The sequence below is a fragment of the Pseudochaenichthys georgianus genome, chromosome 5 (assembly GCF_902827115.2).
Source record: "Pseudochaenichthys georgianus chromosome 5, fPseGeo1.2, whole genome shotgun sequence".
Classification (NCBI taxonomy): domain Eukaryota; kingdom Metazoa; phylum Chordata; class Actinopteri; order Perciformes; family Channichthyidae; genus Pseudochaenichthys; species Pseudochaenichthys georgianus.
This window is the reverse complement of record NC_047507.1, coordinates 27,864,946-27,888,375: the sequence shown is the minus strand read 5'-3', so window position 1 is coordinate 27,888,375 and position 23,430 is coordinate 27,864,946. Positions and strand designations below refer to the sequence as shown.

Sequence of the window (23,430 nt, the reverse complement as noted above, 5' to 3'; positions counted from 1 at the left end):
ACATTTGGTAATTCGTTTTCAGACAACAGACAGTGTATGATGCGTGTCTACTCAATGCGTGTTTGACCTGAATTGGACTCAAAGGGCTTTAGATCTTGATGATTTAATGAATTGAATGTTTATGAAACATCAAAGTACTTTTTGTTGATAATTTGGCAGGATTCAAAGGACAACTCATACGGATTGGGACATTGATTTAACAGACAAGACCAGTTTCTTTTGAGTACTTAAAAAACAAAAATTCTATGTAAAAACCACCTCACTATACGCAACTCAACAGATCTTATTTCTTGCACTGGAAAGTTGATTTAACACAAAATCATTTCCCACAGATTTTCAGACGTCTTAGTGAATGGGAAAAGGTCTTTGAGCGCCCAATGGCACCACTTGACAGATCTTGAAGCAGCAATTCAATGATTTGGCAACTAAAATAATCTGCTTCAAAAGGCCAACCCTGGTCCTGGGGACATTTTATTTTTAATTCTTAAAGTTGACATCCATTTTTGCTTGCTAGCAGTCTTCTTCTTTACTGCCTATGTTGATGCAGTGCTGCATTTATCGGCATGTTACTGCCACCTGTAGATCAGTGGAATAGTCTAACGCTTGGCACAAAGGTCACCTTCACTTGCATGGACAAGACAAGATTGTTGGTCCACCCTGTCAGAGACTCTATGACTCAGCCTATCATAACAACCTAGTGAGGCTGTCCAACAACATCATCTCCGACCCAAACCATGTTCTGAACAGTGAATATGAACTGCTACCATCTAATCGGAGATACAGGGTCCCACAATTCAATAAAGTCAGACTGAAGCACTCCTTTGTGCATCAGTCAGTCCTCACAGTAAATACAGAGCTAAATCCCAGACCAAATGCACGCTGAAGGCTCTTTGAGCATGTTTTTCTCTCACTGATTGTGCTGTTATGTTAAATATTTGTGTTTCATGTATTTGTGTATGCATATTTGTCTGTTGATGTTGGACATGGAGCTGCTGTGACGCAAATTTGGAGTTACAAATTTCAGACTTGATCTGACAATAAAGTAATATCGTATCGTATCGGACAAACCAAATGGGGACCCACTTGTCTAACATTTTTAAAATAAGGAACTACTCAAAACTACTTATCAAATGGGCTTTTAATCACAGTAAATGTAATTAAAAACAAGGTATTTAAAGCTATACTCTGCAACCTTGGATTGTAAAGACAAGTGATGTCATATTATACTTTTGGATTTTTTTCGCTGTATTTTGAATTTCAACAAGACAGGATGTCTGAATAATTCACAAGAAGTGACAGGACAACAACACTTAGTGTACAACACCACGATTCTACTTTGTCATCTATAAAAGTGATTAACAACGGTTGGTTATTCGCCTCCACTTGGCGACAATTTGTGATCATTTCAGTCAGTGCACATAACACATGTCAGCTGGCATAAGTGGGTAATCCGTGCAAACTGTGACAGGCCATTATACGGTCTTCAGGGAAGAATAAAACCCTGACCTTTCATGGTCGTGGGTGGCCATGTTGTCATGCTCCTCATGTCAAGTGCACAGGAATCCCCACAATCTCCTCCCTCTCACACGTGAGCAGCAACTGACACAAATACAGTACACTCGTTGCCTATGCATGCACACACACACATACGACACACTATTGTTCACTGATGCAAATACACACACACACACACACACACACACACACACACACACACACACACACACACACACACACACACACACACACCACCCCCCCCCCCCAACCATGCAATCCTTTTCATTAATAAACTATGCCTGTGCCTGGAGAGGAGTTCAAGCATGAAAGACAAAAGCATTACATAACGCATGCATGGAATTCAAAATCATAGGCTCTGCTTTGGGTTTTCATAAGTGGGAGTGTTAGCCTTAAATAGCTCGGATTATAATGAGCGATGCTTCACAGGGTTTGCCTCATCCAGTCCTGCATGCCTCTGAGGTAAGGGTGGGCTTTTGTGTTGCTAACTGCCTTAAGAACATTACAAATAAACTCAAACTAGATCAGACCTTGAGAATTAACATTATGGGCCCCTTTTTGTCTGTTGGTAATGATATTGGGATATACCGAATCATCACTGCTGCTACTGTATACAGCAATATTTGACTGCATTACATTATATATCCACTGCTTGCCTTGGTCAGTAGATTTGTAACGATTTGTATTTTTTACGAAACTTGCTAAATATATGAATTTAAAAAAGGGATCCATTCATACAATACTCTTTACAGTCAACCTCGTGAAAGATAGGATAGAATATAATTGGGAGATGTAGGGGTGGTTATAGGACATTATTTAGTCAAGCGCTTTGGTGGCACAACCAGCCCTCTTCCTTAATATTTCTAACTGTAACACAAAGACTGGATAAGTTTACAGAGAAATCAGTCAGAGCTTCACTTGTACAAATTGTTTTAAGAACAACAAAAGAGAAATACAAATAAAGAACCAGTAGCACCGGTCAGCCACTGTTTTTTTTGCAGTTGTTACACTTGCGAAGAGGAATCATCACTTGTGAAAAGCTAAATTGTTTTAAGAAACCCGAGGTTTACAATAATGTACTTGTTGAGTCTTTACTTTCATTATTAGGGCAGGTATTGCACTGTAGTAACATACGTTTTGCCAATAATAAGAAAAGACAAATAAAGAGTTTGTTGCAACATTATCTGAAACAAATATACAAATGCAATCACAAAGAGATGTTGAGAAGATGTGAGATCGTTATAATGCCAGCTTGATACTGACTCTTTGTTAGCCTGTTGGCCATTCCAGCTGAGAGTATATGCTACTGAAGAACAATCCCTCCTCAATGCGTTTAATCAGAGCTGGCAGATCAGGAACGACAGCTGAGCTGGATTGATGCTATGACACAATAACAGTCACCTCCTACGGTGCACATCGCATGGTAGTCTATTCAGGTGTGATAGATGACACAAACAGCGACTCTTACAAAGTCTTTGTCCTCCCCAGATCTATGAGGTGTCTTTATTCCCCAGAAATCAGAGAGCAATCCATCATATGAAAATTGGTTGCCTTGCAACCGTTTGAGAAGAGCGGGGCTTCTGAAGGCTGTGGTGTGTGCATATGGAAATCTGCACGTCTTCCTAACAAGAATGAGGGCAAAGGATTGGGTTTCTGCCTTTTATTTCAGCTTTTTGATATGGAAATGGTTGAGGTTACTGTTCGGCTCATTCTCCAGGCTTTGTCTCTCGCTCTCGATAAGCCTTGAGAGAGTAAGAAAGTGAAAGAGATGGGAAATTGGGGCTAAAACAAGAGAATGGAAAGTAGAAAGTGTGTGTCTGACCAAGTGTGTGCGTGTGTGTGTGTGTGTGTGTGTGTGTGTGTGTGTGTGTGTGTGTGTGTGTGTGTGTGTGTGTGTGTGTGTGTGTGTGTGTGTGTGTGTGTGTGTGTGTGTGTGTGTGTGCGTGCACGTGTGCGTGCGCGTGTGTGTGTGTGTGTGTGTGTGCGTGTGTGTGTGCGTGTGTGTGTGTGTGTGTGAGAGAGAGAGAGAGAGAGAGAGACAGATAGAGAAAAGGAGAGAGAGAAAGAGAGACCTCGTTTGCCAAGGCTGTTGTGTCTCCAATGTGGTGGTGGAGCCACTGCAATGCACCAAAACCAAGGGGAGAGAGGGTGTAAGAGTGAGGGGGTGGGTAGAGAGAGAGAAGGAAAGGAAGATGGAGAGAGGAGAGGAAAGAGAGGGAGTCAAAAATATAGAGGGGGGTAACGGTAGAGGCAAAAGCAGAGGGAGAAAGAGAACAAGACGCATCGCAGAGAGACGGACGGAGAGAGGAAACCTGGAGTGTGACGGAGTGTGTTTGTGAGAGAGGGGCACAACTAAACCTATTTGACATCCATCTAGCTGTAGCTCACGTTACTGACAATGGGGGGGGGGGTGCAAAGTGGGGAAGGAAGGGGGACAGTAATGGCAAAAAAAATCCAAGATGTCATTATTTCACTTTGACTTTTCTGTATTCACAGAATCAATCCTGATCCCGGCAGCTGCTACACACATCGGTCCGCTTCTGTGACTGCACTCACAGAATGCAGGCAGAGCAGTCCTACCCATCAGCCTCTCCACACACCATTAACAAAGCAAGCCAACCAAAGCCCCATTCACACGCTGGTCATTTTTGCCCATCCATTCAGAGGGCCAGACAGGCAAAAAGTGGCCCTGAGCTGAATGAACAGAACAGGAGGAGAGGGGAAAAGAGAGATGGCTTAGAAAAAGAAAGGATGCTCTGTGTGAAATCATTGTTTAAAATGATGGAGTGGACATTTAATACACATCAGGGAGACATATGATAAAGATAGATCATGCACGCTGCAGCGCTGTAATGCCTGCAGTTTACCTGGCCGACAACAAGCACATGGTGGGGAAACAAATGACTGCGGAGACAGAGGATCAGAGCGCGCATTCTTCAAACACTCTTCCTCGCAGCTACTCCAGAAGCACTCAGCTTTTGGCAGCCGGATAGAGGGAAGGTCACAGTGACATGAAAAGGAAGAGGAAGGTGAGAAAGAGGGCAAGTGACAAAAAGGGGAAAGAAAGGGAGAGATTAATGGGATGCCATGGCTCAATCCACTCTTTGAGCGGCACTGGGGCTGATTCAAAAAGTGGATAGCGGCCATGTGTCTAAATCAACTCGGTGCACTTGTAGAAGGGGAATGAAGGGATGAATGGGAGAGTCGGCAGAATAAGGATCTTGCACATCTTTGGAAAAGCTTACTTGTTGCAAAATAATACAACAATTGTAAAACATTATCATGGTAGGGATATGCATAATGATTTAAATGCTGAAATAAAGTATTTTGGTGAGATGACGATAAATTATTTTCACAAATACCAAAGCTCAAATTAAGATGATCCAAATTGGTTGTTTTATTTTAACAAATAGTCAAACAAAAAAAAGTAATTTACTTGAGTGAGAAAACAGCGAATATTCATGTTTTGATGATGAGCTGCAAATTCTGAATAATGGCCACGGCCCCTGGTAGACCACCACACTATACAGACTGTTGAGATAATGTGCAATACACTTGTAATGTGCAATATATACACTTTTTGGGGGTAATTCTACTGTGACATCATAATCAATTTCATGTGCAAAACATCATTTTAAAAGTACCTCAAACCTTAATGCTCACTTACATGGACAAGTACGTATTTGTCTTTATTTTTCTAATGTGTGCTTTTTCTCTAAACTTGCTAGCTACTTTATTGTTGCTTGCTTTTGATCTTTGATGTCACTTTTGCTATGTGACTAAATGTCCTTGCTGCGGGACTAATAAAGGAATTCTGATTGTGATGGACCCGTGGATTCAGCTCTGACAGGAACACAACATATGTCTGGAGATGGAGTTATATCGACCCGTCTAATTGTTCACTATATGCCTGGTTTGTAAAGGAAACAGTTATATGTGGCATCTATTCTTTGTAGATTTAAATGATCTCGAGATCCGTCCTACAGCTTTTCATTCACATCTATTATCCAACTAGACACTTTGCTCACTTTTAAGCTTGAAAGGACCATTTTTCACCATCTTGCAAGATTGCATTATTGAAGAAAACCTGGCCTCTTTTCAAATGCTCTAGGAAATATCATAATTACAATACAGAAGTGAATAATTCACAAAAGTATTAAATAAATCAGCAAAGTTGAAGCTGAGATATTGCATTTATGGGGAGGAAAGGCTGGAAGCCACATCAACAATTGATGGTAAACGTGATCTTTTATCATGGTTGCTATATTTATTATTCATGAATCTTACTCTGTCATTGCTTGGCATCGTACGCAGAGGGATGCTGTTACGTGTTAATATTGCCACAAGCTTATGCTGTAGTGAGTTGTTAAAAACAGTGATTTGAGCATGTCATGTTACTATTTTATGTATCTCTCTGTACAGCACTTTGGTCTGGAGGTTTTAAAGTGCTATATAAATAAAGTTGGATTGGATTAAACTACTTTATTTGGGGGCCCCCCTTCTGGTCCAAGCACTTGCCTGTCAGTAAACGGCGCCCCTGTATATATATATATATATACACACACACACACACACACACACACACACACACACACACACACACACACACACACACACACACACACACACACACACACACACACACACACACACACACACACACACACACACCACACACACACACACACACACACACACACACACACACACACACACACACACACACACACACACACACACACACACACACACACACACACACACACACCACACACACACACACACACACACACACACACACACACACACACACACACACACACACACACACACACACACACACACACACACACAACAGTGGGGCAAAAAAGTATTTAGTAAGCCACCAATTGTGCAAGTTCTCCCACTTAAAAAGATGAGGCCTGTAATGTTCATCCTAGGTACACTTCAACTATGAGAGACAGAATGGGGGGAAAGAATCCAGGAAATCACATTGTAGGATTTTTAATAAATTAATTGGTAAATTCCTCGGTAAAATAAGTATTTGGTCACCTACAAACAAACAAGATTTCTGGCTCTCACAGACCTGTATATATAAAAATGTTTATTGATTGGGATAAACCCCTTGAGATGCACCATCTCGTTTTCAAGGGGGTCCCGACAACAGCAACAACTTACAGACATACATAAACAAAAAGACAAAATGCAAAACATGACACACAAGACAAACCACATACAGTCTGTTAAGTAAAATTCAAGCAATGCATACAATCATTACAATTTGAGACAGTCAAGCAAATCAGTTTCATCAATAACAAGTACAGACCAGTTGAAAGTGAGATGATAATGCATGTTTAAACATACCCAATGATGCAAAAGATCTATTGGCAGCAGGTAAAGTATTCCAGTCTGTTGGGGCTTTGAACATGAACGCTCTTCTGCCAATCCATTTTTTTGTAAAGGGGACAGAGAAATAAATCTGAACAGAATGTCTAACTTGATGATTTGGTGAGTAAGGTACAAAATACTGCTTTGAATAAGGGGGATAGTTAAGATAAATGCATTTAAATATCAGCTGAAGCCAATGCATGTGTCTTCTTACATTTAAAGAAGGCCATTTAAGTTGGTTATACATTGTGCAGTGATGTGTACGAAAAGGACAACCAAGAACAAATCTGCATAGTCTATTGTAGGCTATGTTGAGTGGAGCAAGATCTGATTTATGTGCATTTTGGTAGACAACATCACAATAGTCCATAATCGGAAGAATAAGTTGAGAAGCAATTCTCTTTCCGACACTGAGCGTAAAACAATTGCGAGAGCGGTGTAAAACACCGATTCCGTAATTGACTTTTTGTATTACATGCTTTATATGTAGTTTAAATGAAAGTTCAGAGTCTAGCCATACACCAAGATATTTGAAGCTATCAACTTTATGCAGAGAAGTGCCATCCTTACATGTTATTACTACATTAGGTTTGGATTTGAGCTTCTGCCTGGTATCAAAGACCATGGTATAAGATTTTGTTTTGTTAAGCAGTAGTTTATTGTGTGATAGCCAGTCCTGTAAGATATTAAAATCCGATTGAAGAGAGATCTGAATTTGTGAAAAATCTAATTTGGATGTATATATAACAGTGTCATCAGCATAAAGGTGAGTACAACAATTAATGAGACAAGAAGATAAATCATTTATGTAAATAGAGAACAGAAGTGGGCCCAGAGTTGATCCTTGGGGTACACACTTTTGTTGGATCAACAGGTCAGACTGTTTTCCATTAACAACCACATATTGCTTTCTACTGTGAAGGTACGAGTTAAACCATAACACTGTATTATTAGAAAGGCCAATGCCGTGAAGTTTATCAAAGAGCAGATATCGATCAACGAAATCAAAGGCTTTTGTCAAGTCAATAAAAATGGCACCTGTGAGTTCACCATCATCTGCAGCAGAGTACAAGTCATTCGTAAATGTAAGTAGGGCAGTTGTTGTGGAGTGATTAGGCCTGAAACCAGATTGAACCGGAGATAAAATATTATAAGTAATGAGATAATGTGACAGTTGATTATAAATTATTTTCTCCAAAACTTTGGAAATAGAGCAGATTATAGAGATTGGTCTATAATTATTTGTATCAAGTAAATCACCACCTTTATGCAGTGGGATGATGCGTGCACATTTCCAAATAGTCGGCAACTCACAGGTGGACAAAGACAGGTTGAACAAATCAGCAAGTGGGTACATGAGAATATGGGACGCCAGTTTTATAAACCTGTTTTCTATACCATCGAGTCCTGCACTGCCATCCACTTTTAATTCTGTGATAGCATTATGAACTTCGTGTGGTAGAATTTTCTTAAAAGAAAAATAACTGTTGCAGTATGAGTTACTATTAGAAATAGCAGTCGTCAAATAGGAGTCAGATAGTAGTGTGGAACATACATTAGCGAAATGCTGATTAAATATTTGGGCAATGGATAATGGGTCATGAATTATTGTATCAGCAGTTCTTATTTTATTAATAGAATGTTTACCCGATTTATTTTAAATAGATTTAATTTTAGTCCAAAATTGCTAACTTCTTCTTTAAGAGCCTCCTCTGTCCTCCACTTGTTAACTGTATTAATGGCACCTGTTTGAACTCGTTATCAGTATAAAAGACACCCGTCCACAACCTCAAACAGTCACACTCCAAACTCCACTATGGCCAAGACCAAAGAGCTGTCAAAGGACACCAGAAACAAAATTGTAGACCTGCACCAGGCTGGGAAGACTGAATCTGCAATAGGTAAGCAGATTGGTGTTTTTGGTAAAAACTCAACTAGACGTGTTTGGAGGAGAAAGAATGCTGAGTTGCATCCAAAGAACACCATACCTACTGTGAAACATGGGGGTGGAAACATCATGCTTTGGGGCTGTTTTTCTGCGAAGGGACCAGGACGACTGATCTGTGTAAAGGAAAGAATGAATGGGGCCATGTATCTGAGATTTTGAGTGACAACCTCCTTCCATCAGCAAAGGCATTGAAGATGAAACGTGGCTGGGTCTTTCAGCATGACAATGATCCCAAACACACCGCCCGGGCAACGAAGGAGTGGCTTCGTAAGAAGCATTTCAAGGTCCTGGAGTGGCCTAGCCAGTCTCCAGATCTCAACCCCATAGAAAATCTTTGGAGGGAGTTGAAGGTCTTTGTTGCCCAGCGACAGCCCCAAAACATCACTGCTCTAGAGGATATCTGCATGGAGGAATGGGCCAAAATACCAGCAACAGTGTGTGAAAACCTTGTGAAGACTTACAGAAAACGTTTGACCTCTGTCATTGCCAACAAAGGGTATATAACAAAGTATTGAGATGAACTTTTGTTATTGACCAAATACTTATTTTCCACCATAATTTGCAAATAAATTCTTTAAAAATCAGAATGTAATTTTCTGGATTTTTTTTTCTCATTTTGTCTCATAGTTGAGATATAACTAGAATGAAAATTACAGGCCTCTGTAATCTTTTTAAGTGGGAGAACTTGCACAATTGGTGGCTGACTAAATACTTTTTTGCCCCACTGTACATACAGTATGATGGCTTGAACTAGTGGGAGAAATGGCACTGTTTGTCTGTAACCAATGCCTTGAATCTCGGCAAAAATTGCATTAGAAGCATGAGAAAGTCAAGGTAAACTTGCGGTTAACTTGCGGTCTGCAATGTGTGTCACGCTCGCGCACACAAGTAAATATATATGCACGTTCATTCTCACAACGCGTCAGACACAAGAAAATATACATTAAAGGGGACCTATCATGCAAAATGCACTTTGTGATGTCTTTTATACATACATATGTGTCCCCGGTGTGTCGGGGAACTCACGCAGCGTCAGAAAATAAAACCCTCTCTCTTTTCCTCCGTACCCAAATCTTTTAAAAACAGGGGTACAACGAGCGGATACAGATTTGCTGCCGATCTGACGTCAAATCGGCAGCGGATCCACAGAAAATTGCTATCAGAAACAATGCCTGACTTGGTTTGGACGTAATCTCGTCTTTGTTTACATTAGCATGCCTCGCTAACACTCAGAGCTAACCTGTACTGGAGAGCACATGTGTTTAAAATGCAGGAAATAAAAAAAAGAACTCACCTTGTGATAAACCCGCAAGAGAAAAAGCATTTGAGCTCCATACTGTTTCAGAAAGTAGAATTCTGATCCGGCATTAGCTCCACATCCCCTTTTATTATTTTCAAGCTAAGGACCCAAAATCCACGTTTCTCTAACAGGGCTGCAAAAGAGGGGTATGAGCAGTATGAGGTATGGCTACAATGGGTGTTTGTATTTTAAGCAAAAAAAAAAAAAAACTTCACAGACATCTTTTGTATAGGTATGGCCCTACAATATTTGTTTCCAATATAGCATAATAGGTCCACTTTAGTTTACATCAGAATCAGAAATTCTTTTTTTTTCTTTTTCTTTTTAAATAATGGGACACAGGTTTCGGGCCGGATTGATTTGCAGTTCGGTCCGGAGTTTGAGAAGCCCTGGACTAGAGTAACATTTGTTACATTATTTAACACTTTTATATACTGCAAATAATAATAAATCATGTATTAAAGTGAACTATTAGACAATAAATCATTCATATTTTCAACACTGCATTTGGCGATGTTTTTGGTATAATTCGTTCTCACTACTTCCAGTGCTGTCAAACCCACTGTGAACCAACACTAACATTAGAGTGCAACACAACCCGTGGTTTAGGTGGTGGACCAAACAATGGGAGTTCCTTCAGTAGAATCTTGGAAAGCCTCGCTTTGCACAAATATTTAGGTAACACATGCCTGTTTTTAAAATAAGAAAAGATAACCATTACCTGATAGCCATAGTAAAGAATAGTAAATATAATCTTTATCATAATAATAACATTTGACTCAAGTTGAATAAATGATAATATGGAATTGTCAACCAGCAGAACTTGATGGAATAAGACAACATCATATTTGTGTAGTTTTAACAAAATAATAATTACAATATAGCAGCCAAACTAGAGTCTACCACTGCAGGTGTCTGTACACTGTAACCCTGTACTGACAAACTCCCAAAGATGAGTGCTTTTCTAAATACTGTTCACCAACAACCTGTCATTCCTAAATCTATTAGGAGAACAGATTAGGATATGGTGTGTGGTGACTGTCAGTACAACAACAAATATGCCTTTTATTATTCCTTGTATTGCCTCTGTAGCTAATAAAAGTAATGTGTGTACTGTAGGAAAAAGAGAAGTATTTTTAAAATCCTCTTCAACCGAGGCCTCTGCAGTCACACTCTTGACATTGCGCCACAGCAGTGGCATGCATGGTAATGGTGATGGAGAGCGTGTACCCCCAACCGAGCGCAGCGAGCTGACAGAACCTGTGGACTGTGGAGAGAACCGGGCTGTGCGCACACGCACACGCACACGCACACACACACACCTTCTCCCTCCGGTCTGCTGCAGCACCATGGCACCTTGCCTGATAGCCAGCCAGCCAAAATCATTACTAAAAGTCACTACCCAAAATTCAAATTGAAAGCACATCATTAAAATTCATTTAGCTGCTAGTGGCACAACTCTCACATAATATATCTTGCTTTGCATTTCACCTTTTCAAACGCTAAAACGAGCAGCCAGAGAAAGAGCGGAGTAGAGGGAGAGAAAACACAGCACCTGGTCCTGAGGGACAGGAAGGCCTGGTATCATCCCTGAATACCAGCCCGGCCCCATGGGGATCCATGACCTGCATCTCTGGCCCGCTGCTCTCTGCCTCCCCCGCTTCAGTAGGTAGAGCGAGCACTGCTCTCAAAATCAGACTGAAATAACCAACACGCGCACACAACACAAGTTACAGCTCTTACTTTCTGGTGGCGGTGGTTTATTCTGGACTCCTGCGTCTAATACATTTTCATATTGACCGAATACAAATAATCTCATCCCGAGTCAGTGCTTCATTTAGTTTGTCCAGACATGGAGTTGATACAAACTGATTTTTGGTAGGAAATATTACATCAGACTTGGCCACACAAGTGTGTTTAGTGTATTGCCCCCCCCCTCCCCCCCCCGGGTTCAGCTGTTAATGTGAGCAGACGAGTCCTGAGAGACCTGGCGTTACACAGATGCTGAGGGTGTTGCACAGAGAGGAGGCAGAGATAACCAAATAATAAATAAATTCAGAATGATGAAACAACCGGAAACACCGTGACATACCGACTGTGACACCTGCAATGCAAATACCAAACGTCATTGAGAGAAGATGGAAAAAGAGGAGCTAAATAAACAATAGCCTTTTTCAATTATAATTATTCTTCCAAGTAATGTTCTTCATTAAATCAAAAAAGGAAATGAATCCAGGTTCCCGCACCAAGACATTATCAGAATAGCATCAAAGACAGCACAGGAGACAGTGGATTTTTAGTGGCTTAAACCAATGAAATGATGCAATGTTTTGCTCATTAAAACGGACCAATTCATGTTTCAGGCCTAGAAAAATATATTTAAATGATATTTACCATTTTTTTGTTTTAACCTTTTTTAATTTCCTGTCAGCTTTAATTCAAGGGAATGTCATTAGGATCACTGTAGATGTTTTCACTCTTCAAAGTGCCTCCAAGTTCTTAGGTACAAATAAAATCCCAATATAAAAAAAACACAAATGCATCTTAGTTTTAGAGCATTTCTGTAAAAGACCTTTCTGAGGATATTCATGGCCATTTCTCACAGCACGTTGTGTAGCAGCCTGCCCCTCTGAATGGATGCAGGATGGTGGTGGTGACTATGTGAGAACACACGAGACAAACCTCCTGTAAAGGTTGCAGACGGGGCCGAGGGCCGCAGAACGAGCTGTGGTTGTCCAAGTTGCTGGATCTGTGGCACTGTGATGTGTCATCATCAGAGTTGCTTGGTAGGGAAGAAATGTTCAACCTCTCCCCCCCATGAGGTTTCCTCTCCTCCCCTCTCCCCCCCTCTTTCGTCCCATGTTAGTATCACTGAAGTCTGCCCTGCAGCCTCCCTGCATGTGAGGAGGATTTTGTCACTCTCCATCAATTGGTCCCAATCCCCCACCACACATTCACACACCTCCCCCCGTTTGCAGACGCGGTTACATAACGGCACGAGAATTGCTGGGCTAAGTTTTACTCCCCCCTCTTGTGCCGTTACCTTCTTCTCATTCTTACACACACACACACACACACACACACACACACACACACACACACACACACACACACACACACACACACACACACACACACACACACACACACACACACACACACACACACACACACACACACACACACACACACACACACACACACACACACACACACACACACACACACACACACACACACACACACACACACACACACACACACACACGTAACTTGCTGGGTTCCTGATCCCCCTCTCATATCAGGTTTTTCTACCACATGATTCTGACTGAAGGGAAAATGTAGCTAGAGGAAATCCTTCCTCTAGCTACGTAAATCCGTCATCAGAACAGGACTGCCCCCTGTTGTCTCAGCAGAGAAACACTGGTCTAGGTCACTGCAGAGCCATTTATTTCCCACATTCAGCCTTCCAATTCACATTTACCTTAACACATTTTGCACAAGCAAGAAGCAGCTGTTGCAATTACATATGGCTATTGTATATGAATGTATTAAATGTCAAAACCTTAACCCTGTGACAACAAAATTGAAGGATTTTTCACCAGCTTCTATCTTGTGTTTTCATCAGAAAACATTCAATTTGTGAAACTGCTGTCTGCTCAATGTCACCACACCTCTGTGTTAAAGTGTACAGTCGTCCTGGTCTCTTTGCAGAAAAACAGCCCCAAAGCATGATGTTTCCACCCCCATGTTTCACAGTAGGTATGGTGTTCTTTGGATGCAACTCGGCATTCTTTCTCCTCCAAACACGTCTAGTTGAGTTTTTACCAAACATTTCTATTTTGGTTTCATCTGACCATATGACATTCTCCCAATCCTCTTCTGGATCATCTAAATGCTCTCTAGCAAACTTCAGACCGGCCTGGACATGTACTGGCTTAAGCAGGGGGACACGTCTGGCACTGCAGGATTTGAGTCCCTGGCGGCGTAGTGTGTTACTGATGGTAGCCTTTGTTACTTTGGTCCCAGCGCTCTGCAGGTCATTGACTAGGTCCCCCCGTGTGGTTCTGGGATTTTTGCTCACTGTTCTTGTGATCATTTTGACCCCACGGGGTGAGAACTTGCGTGGAGCCCCAGATCGAGGGAGATTATCAGTGGTCTTGTATGTCTTCCATTTTCTATTAATTGCTCCCACAGTTGATTTCTTCACACCAAGCTGATTACCTATTGCAGATTGAGTCTTCCCAGCCTGGTACAGGTCTACAATTTTGTTTCTGGTGTCCTTTGACAGCTCTTTGGTCTTGGCCATAGTGCAGTTTGGAGTGAGACTGTTTGAGGTTGTGGACAGGTGTCTTTTATACTGATAACGAGTTCAAACAGGTGCCATTAATACAGTTAACAAGTGGAGGACAGAGGCGGCTCTTAAAGAAGAAGTTACAGGTCTGTGAGAGCCAGAAATCTTGTTTGTTTGTCGGTGACCAAATACTTATTTTACCGAGGAATTTACCAATGAATTCATTAAAAATCCTACAATGTGATTTCCTGGATTCTTTCCCCCCATTCTGTCTCTCATAGTTGAAGTGTACCTAGGATGAACATTACAGGCCTCTCTCATCTTTTTAAGTGGGAGAACTTGCCCAATTGGTGGCTGACTAAATACTTTTTTGCCCCACTGTATATTCAAAGCATTAATTTAAAAAAAAAAGTGTGGAGGTAGATCACATATCAGAAAATAAGTAGGCTGTAAAAATATGTATTTGTAAGTTGAAGAAACAAATCAAGGATCTTGTAACAGAGTTTGCAGTTCCATGCAGTTCCATTATTTTTGTAAGACCCGTTTACTGTATATCTCAAAGATATATACACCTGTATATCAAACGTACTAAACCGTCATCTCATTTTGTGTGAACAGATGGCCAACAATAACAAATGCAATGTTTATCATCACATTTTGGCTTTCACAACAAGGAAAGCTGTGATAACACAGGGCTTTCCGGGAGTTGATAAATAATCCATAAAAATCCTAATCAGGTGTCCACACTCTTTCCAGGAGTGACCATAAACAGCTCCCATACTATATGAAGCCTACAATAGGAGTCATCCACAATGGCCCTTTGTGAGTCAATATCTGTGTTCACCATCGGACTGCACCTCTATATCAAAGGGGTTCTCTATTATTTACATGGCATTCATTACAGCTCAGGGGAAGCAATGCCTGAATAAACACGCAAACAATCCTCCGTCTGGTCAGCCAGCAGCCCATTATCATGGGAGCACAATCCCTGGCAGCCACTGGATACGTTTCTCTGTCAAATTTAAGTGAATGATAATAATAATAATAGTAATAATAGTAATAACTAGAGAATGCAATTCCTGAAGAAATTGCTATTGGGAATGCTTTATGCTGAAAATCTGACGCTAAACTGCTATGCTGAAATGTAACGTGTAAGAAGAAAGTGAAGAATTTAGATTGAAATGATACATGAACACTGGGGGCTTGAATGTGGGATGAGAGAAGAAAAGAAAGTAAAAAGGCTTGGAAAAGCAGCAAACTTTTGAACTAACTTGATGGTGAATGATTTGTCGCCATGCCAACGGCATTTGATGACATCCCATAATACGCTAATAATACGCTAATAATACGGCAGGTGATATACAAGTGAAGATTGGGCCGTGTCGATTGGACTTGCAGCCACATCATGTTTCATGACGAGTGGTCTGTCGCCATGGCAACGGCATTTGATGACACCCCATAATACGCTTAGATGCGTTGATGGCTGCATCGTTACCAAACCCGTGACGTTCTGGGCTGTTTGGAGTATATTCACTGAAGTTATGAGAAAACCGTGTTTCAAGGCGAGCAATGTGTTACCATGGCAACGGCATTTGAAGAAATCTTAAAACTGTCCCGTAGATGTCTTCACGGCTGGACTGTTAGCACACTGCTATCTGAAGTCTGCTGCTCTGAGCATGTCAGCTGGAGTATGACATCATTGTGTTCCATTACACAGGTGTTTATGGTTGAGCTAACGAGCTCTGTAGAGATCACAGGTTTCCATTGTTCTGAATGAGAGATGAACCTCTTACATGTGAACGTTTTGTGGAAGAACCGTAACAGATATCTGTGAAATTTCAAAACGTGAAGCATGTCAAGGAAGTTGAGTATCTGAAGTGTAATTTTTGTGTAGTTTCGGGTTAATAATGTGGCCTTTTTGGCAGTTTAACTAAAGGTGTGCGGCTGCTACCGTGAGGAAATATCTGCCTGAAATTACAATGGGCTTTAATGGAGGAATGTTGAACGTTTTTGTCACTTCATGCCCTCAAGAGGCATTTTGTTTAATTATTTTTGCTTAATTATTTGTCATTTTTTCAAGCTACGAGATGTTTTCCTACGTTTGTCATGATAAATTATGTCTCAGGAATGTAGGGTTTGGGAATTATGGCAGTTTTAAAAAAATATATGAAGGTACATTTCAAGATTTTCTAGCTGTGACATCACGCACTCTAGTTAATGTTAAAATCTGAAGAAAACCTCTAAAAAACAAGGTCTGAACAATGTTTAATATTTCTACAAGTAAGAATCAGATTTAAAAGTTGCTTTACACGAATAATGTCAGAATGATATGTAACATTTTAAAGTTAGAATGAGGTTTCTGAGTGAAAGTATGAATGAACAGTTAGCAGTTGAAGTCGCATGAAGATTTGTTGAAGTTGAAGAATTTCTCCATTGACTTCAATGGTTAAAAATGTGATGTATTATGGCGGGATGTATCTCTGGAATTATAAAAGTTATGAATGAGAAAAGTAATAGCCATCGATTCCCGACCGAGCTGAACGTTTTGATGTTCGAACAGAGTTTCTGCGATGTTCAATGCGGGAGGAGAAGAGGGCCAAAATAAGTTGGCGGAATAATAATAATAAACTTTTCGTGCGTAGAATAACAGTTAGTGGGAATGCTGTTAATAGCATTCCCACTAACTGTTATTCTACGCACGAAAAGTAATAATAACAATAATAATAATAACAGTTCCCCAAAAATACAGGATCTTCTCCCGAGTAGCATTTGCATTATATTACAGGGCCTAGCTGTTTTACAAAAATGGTTGAGCCTTATTTATTTATTCATTCATTTATTTATAAGTGAACCTGTAGGCTGTCCTAGAGAAAGACAAACTCTTTTCTGAATTACAAAGAAAGACAGAAAATAGTACAGAGAGACACCCATTCCTAGCCGATAAAATAGGCGTTATCAGTGGTAAACATTATTGCCACCATTACTACCATAAATTGAGCTGGCATAAATGATATCAGCATACCAGTAACGCAGTGAAGCGCCAACGTTCACATGATTTTATTTCTCCTGTCCCTCTCCCTGGTTCAGTTGCTCTATAAAAGACGATATTGTTATTTAATGACATAAACATGTCAACAAGCATTTGAGCAACACTAAAATGATGACTCGGAAACAACAAGCTTGTCACGCTTTGATAAACTGGCAGACAAGGACTAAACTCGGCTCTGGGTTTGTCGGATCAAGGCCAACGCACCCAAATAATACAAGATCATACAAAGAGTAATACATTGTTTAAATTAGAATAAAATGAAGTACATAGGACAATGTGAACGCTTGTTGTGCTAAACCATTTGTTTCTTTACACAAACATAGTTCTCCAAATACTGCAGATGCAGAATACATTTGAGAAATGGTCGATACTGAGTGGCACACACAAACAAAGGCATTACATTTTTCTCTCACAGATTACAACAACAACAACATTAGTTTGTTGCTTCCGTCAGGAGGTTATAAGGTTGTGTTGTGGTTGTGTTGTGGTTGTGATTATGGGTGTTGTTGTCGCTGTGCCCCCATGCTGTGTCATTGTCTTTAGACTGCATTTGCTTACAGGGAAACAGAACATCCTGACACAGATTAAACCGCGGCCAAGTGGGCCTCTCTGCTCATGAACTAAAGCACTGGGGACACATTGGGTTACAGTTGTTGCCACTAAATATCCATGTTTGTAGATCTAAGCCCTTCTTCTACAAAAGCTTTTCTCATAAATTGATCAAAAGAAACCACAAGCGCATACACACACACAATCACAAATTACACCCTTTTTGAAAAGGTTCAAGCAATCACAGCTCCGATGGAAACCGCAGGAGCCGATGGAAGACCAGCACTAATAGTTCAGACGAGTGAAGATCTGCTCCCTCGTGTAAAATCTGCATTTAATTAGGGCACTTGCAGTGAGCAAGCAAAACACCTCAGCAGCGTTCTTATCTTAAAGCTGCTCTAATCTTTTTTTTTATATTAACACTGGGCCAAGTCACAATGTATAATGTGTAACCCACAGATTATTATCAAGGACTGTGCACTTGGTCTCTGCTTTACAGACATTTCCCAGAGGAGTTGTTAAAGACCAAACGGAGCTAGAGGAAGACTGAATAATTAATGAACATTCATCAGGTGGACACAGTAGCGCTGCAACAATTAATCAACTTATCCATTAGCTGAAAGAGGGATACATTATCTGCAACTATTTTGATAATGATTCATGTTAAATCCTTTTTCAAATGGCAAAATCTGTTTTCAGCCTCTCAAATGTTTGTCCTGCGTTCCTTTATTTTATATTATGATAAACGGAATGTCTTGAGCTTTTTCAAACGAAAAAACAAGACAATTAAAGACTCAACTTAAGACAATACAAAATGTTTGACATTTTGAGGACTTAGCGATCAATCGTAAAATAAATCTGCAGATGAATTGATTATGAAAGTACTTCTTATCAGCCCTCGGACACACACACACACACACACACACACTTTAACAATTTGTTGATATTGTTTCTTTTTTCTTTCCCTCATCATATAAACTCTAGAAATGTAATGTTATATTTCAATGTACAGTGTACCTGTCAAATAAAACTAATCTATATGACATGGTAGTGTTCAGCTCGCTGTGGTGCATCCAAGTGGTAAAAAACAACTAATGCAGGTTTAAATTATAATAACGTTGAAAATATGAGGTTTCTGAAGGACATTTTAAAGCCTCCCCACTGTAACATGACACACAGCCCAGCCCCTTCTGAACCCATCTGCGGCCCATTCCATTGAGCCTGGGTGATCTAACCAAGATATATCTCTCTTTACACCACTGCAAGGTCAAGGGCAGGGGGGGAACTTGGCAGCCAGACAGGATCTTCCTTCTGCTGCAAGTCATCATCAACCACAATGGCTGGCTAAGCCTGCGGAGCTCACACCTCCCTCCGGATCAATAGAAACAGGATCAGGGGTTCAGGCCAAGAGAGAGGAATTTAGAAAGTGCTCTGGTACCACGGGCTGAAACAAGAAAGACTAAATGCGGGGTTTGGTAGGTGCTGGAATTACAAAACGACAGGGAAATGCCAACAATGGCCTAATTACATTGAGTCAGACTTGAAAACATTCGCAATCATATTCTACACACTTCTGCAAATGTGAATTATATTTATTTACACAAGCCCTCTGTTTAAGGTGAACAACTAACAGCAGTGTTTCCCCTATATAAATTCAGAGCCTCAAGAGCCTTTCTTGTGCTGGCAGACACATACTGTAACATATTGGCGGAGCGCACTTCGCACGTGCAAACACAAACAAATTCCACGCGCTCCGCGCTCACATTTTGCTGGACCTACGTGCCTTAGCACCGCTGCTATGACTCCATCCTAGGGGAAACACTGAACAGTGTATTGTTATTAATTACACACGCAACGGGTTCGATGCCATACTACTCTACCCAACATTATGTAATAAACAAATACTATTTAGATGAGTTATTATTCATAGTAAATTGAATATAGAATATCCTAAAAGACACAATACTTTAAAACACATTGTACAAATATTGTAAGGAATTGTTATAGAAATTCCTATGGAAATGATCAAAACGACCAAAAATGTGTAAGAAGAAGAAATGGATAATGAAAATAATTGTTAGATGCAGTCCTTATTTGCACTTCTAATACAGCAATAATAGCTATCAACATAAGCTAGCTACTTTTTAGCCGCTGCAAATCTGATATTCGTCTGTGATAGTTCTAATGTTCCATTAGAACCACTTCACAGAACAAAACACAGGAAGGGAAAAATACATCATTCGGTCCCAGCAAGAGATTGATTTCATAATGGTACTTGCAGGATCTGAAGTGTTTTTCACCTCATTGCAAAGACCATTTGAGAGACAACTCTAGTGAAAATGTACAGTGTCACTATGGCAACCAGCACAAGGCTGCAGCTCAGCAACAGCGAAGCATACTGTACAGGAGGGGAAGTCCTTCAATAAAGCTTTCCCCATCTCTTAAAGGGCCCCATGTCATGCTTTTCCGGTTATTACCCCCCCCTCCCCCTCTTGTGTGTTATGAAGGTGTTTCTGCATGTAAACGGTCTGCAGAGTCAAAAACCCTCAAAGTACACCCTGTAGCGAGTAAAACTCTAACACAGTGTATGCTGCCCCAAAACGCCTCGTTGGAGATTTCTCATTTTCCATTGTTTACTTCCTGGGTACTCTGACGTGTGAATACTCAGAGGCCACACCCTCTGCCAGCATTTCACGAAACAAAGCTTCCCAAACCTTTCAGCGATTCATGCCGGATATGTACAGCGTAGGGCACTGAAGAACGATGCTGTTCCTACTTTGTTTGGACCAGCGGGAGATTCGGGTACACAACCTGTAAGTATTCATTGTTGTTTGTGTATTTATGATGTTTAAAACAAACAAGGTATCTACCACGACTGTTTAAATGGGTAAACGTTTTTCGGACTACTAAGTTGGGATCGCGGAGAAATGCTCTCTGCAGACCCATGCTCACAGCGTTATAAACCTTTTTCTTACTCAATATCAAGACACACTTATTGTTTTTACTTCGGCTGTGAGTGTTTGTGTGTGCTCAGGATGAGTTTTGCTTGTTCTCGCAGTATCGCCGACCCGGAAGCCTGTCCGCTCATCGCAGCAGATCGCAGCAACGACCCCCGCGACGTCCCGACCAATCAGAGCACACTGGGCTCGCAGGGAGGGGGGGGGAAGGAGCTCCAACAAGCCGTTTTGGACAGAGAGTGAATACCGGTGAATACACATACTTTACAGAGATGCTGTATGAGAAACCAATGTGAGTTTGGAAAATTGCACAGTATAAATCTATTTTAGTAGACCTCAACAATGGAATTATGATCAGTAGAAATGGCCATGACATGGGCCCTTTAAGAGGAACATAAGGAGAGGCTGAGATTTGTTCCTACCGACCCCCACAGCCATCTTTTATGTCCGGAGCAATGATTGATACACACTGGGGTATTAAAGTGGAAAAATGCTGAGGCATTTCTATGTTAATTCCTGAGCACTGGAGGAAACGGTGGCATGTTGTAGCCTCCAAGGCTTTCTGTAGCAATGAAGGGGAGTGCTGAACTGATAATTAAATGCTTTCATTCTTCGCCTTAGTGGTCCGCTGGTTTCATAGTGGAAATCTGTCAGCAGCACTGAACCTTGGCGCAGCACGAATGATCAAAGACAAGGGGATGACTTCTTATGTATCCAGTTAGAAGGTAAGTAAGTGTATAAACCGAAAGTAGTGGTGTAACTCCAGGGGTTAAACATATTTTATAATGTTAATTATTGATCCAATAATGCTAGTCAGAGCTTTTGTCCTATGAATAAAAGATTAAAATAGGATCTGTAGACCTGCTGAGGTAGACTTCAGAGAAAAAGCACAGAAACTAAGCAGCAGCAAATCCTGAGCTGCAATTAAAGCATTTATGAGAATCTGGGAAGCTTGGCCAATTAATCAGAAAATGTCATTAATGTGGTAGCCTTAATAAGTTTAACATGTAACATCTGTGAAATGTACTGAGTATTTCACAGATAAATCATTATTTGCACTTGACTGGACCTGAATCATCGCACTTTTTCTATTACTAAATCCTTACTAATGGTAACAGCTTTCATTCCTGCCCTGATGGGAATGTGGCCACCATATATTCTTGCACTGTTGCATTCAATTCAGACAATGACTGGCAGGACCTTGATCATTTTACTTTTGCGATGACAGGATTGCACAACAATGGGTCCGGTTCTTAGGAGACGTGCACTGTAGGAAATTGCTATAACCTATAACTGAAGAGATGAATTTTTGACCAGCTGTGTTTGTATTCTCCCTTCTTTAAATGTATCCTTATGGTGAGCACAGGGATTGTCCTAATGTATGTATGTACTAACCTGGGAAACAATTCGAACTATGACAAAAGGAACAGACAGACAACACACGTTATCCAAGATACAAGGTTTAAAGATAATTGCTATTGAAATATGTCATTTCCTCACATGCAGTGGTTTCAAGAGCCACATTTGACTACTTAAATGTAAAAAGTGAAAGTATACATAAACTGTATGAATCAGACCACATACAGTTCTAGGCATCAGATGGAAATATGAAGAGCATAGTCTATCTGTATACTCTGTCTGATAACTGAGAGGTTACACATACAATGATGCTAACTGACGCCCTTCATTATGACCACTAATTACTTAAAAAAACAAATGTGTGTATGTTTGAATGAATGCAACACTAGCAAAACACACCCCCATTTTGTTTGTCTATAGGCATGCAACTCCCATGCATATTTTGCGCAATGCACCTGTAGAAATACATGATGTCAAGTGGGGGGAAAAGGCAAATGTGTTCCCTTTGCAGCGCCTTTGTTATGCCAGACTGTGCCCATTACAAATTCAAGTCACACACATCTGTTCATAGACAATGTGATCAGGAGTCAAGCATCAGTACTGCTAGCATATAGCCTGGTAATGGTATAGCTAACAAACAGTGGAGCCGGCTTAAGTGTCTCCCTACCTTTCAGCTCTACCACGACCTCGGAACCGACAGCATCCTCTCCCTCTGCTGCTGTGCTGGTGTTGGGCTCGTCCCCCTCAAACAGCTGGTTCACCTCCCCCTGGATGTCTGAGGGGCGCCGGTCGCCGTCGCTCTTGGAGACGGTGAACCTCAGGCTCATGGTTGTCGCCCGGTGAGACAAGCGACGGGTCTTCTTGCCACAGTGACTGGGTGGTGACTGAAGGACAAAGACAGCGGAAAAATGCTCTCGCTTCTCTCGTTGTTATAGTCCAGCTTGTCCGTATGGTATGTTTACCTCCGACCACTGTGACCGGAGCGAACTGTTACTCTCTGTCGGGTAATCAGATATGTAATACCGACTGGACCGTCTCATCAACCGGTGTCTGGTGGCTGCCGCACCTGGG

At 40.9% G+C, this 23,430-nt stretch overlaps 1 protein-coding gene across 2 annotated transcripts in view; it reads right to left on the bottom strand.

The window, feature by feature from the left end:
* Window positions 1–23,430, bottom strand: part of LOC117447078 (solute carrier family 12 member 5-like) — a 191,656-nt gene extending 168,226 nt beyond the window's left edge. The window contains exon 1 of one of the 2 annotated variants that reach the window (XM_034083671.2): window positions 23,027–23,430. In XM_034083671.2, coding sequence (XP_033939562.1) covers window positions 23,027–23,186 — 160 coding nt within the window. In that variant the 5' untranslated portion in view covers window positions 23,187–23,430. The remainder of the gene's footprint in view (window positions 1–23,026) is intronic. The other variant, XM_034083673.2, reaches the window with a different exon arrangement.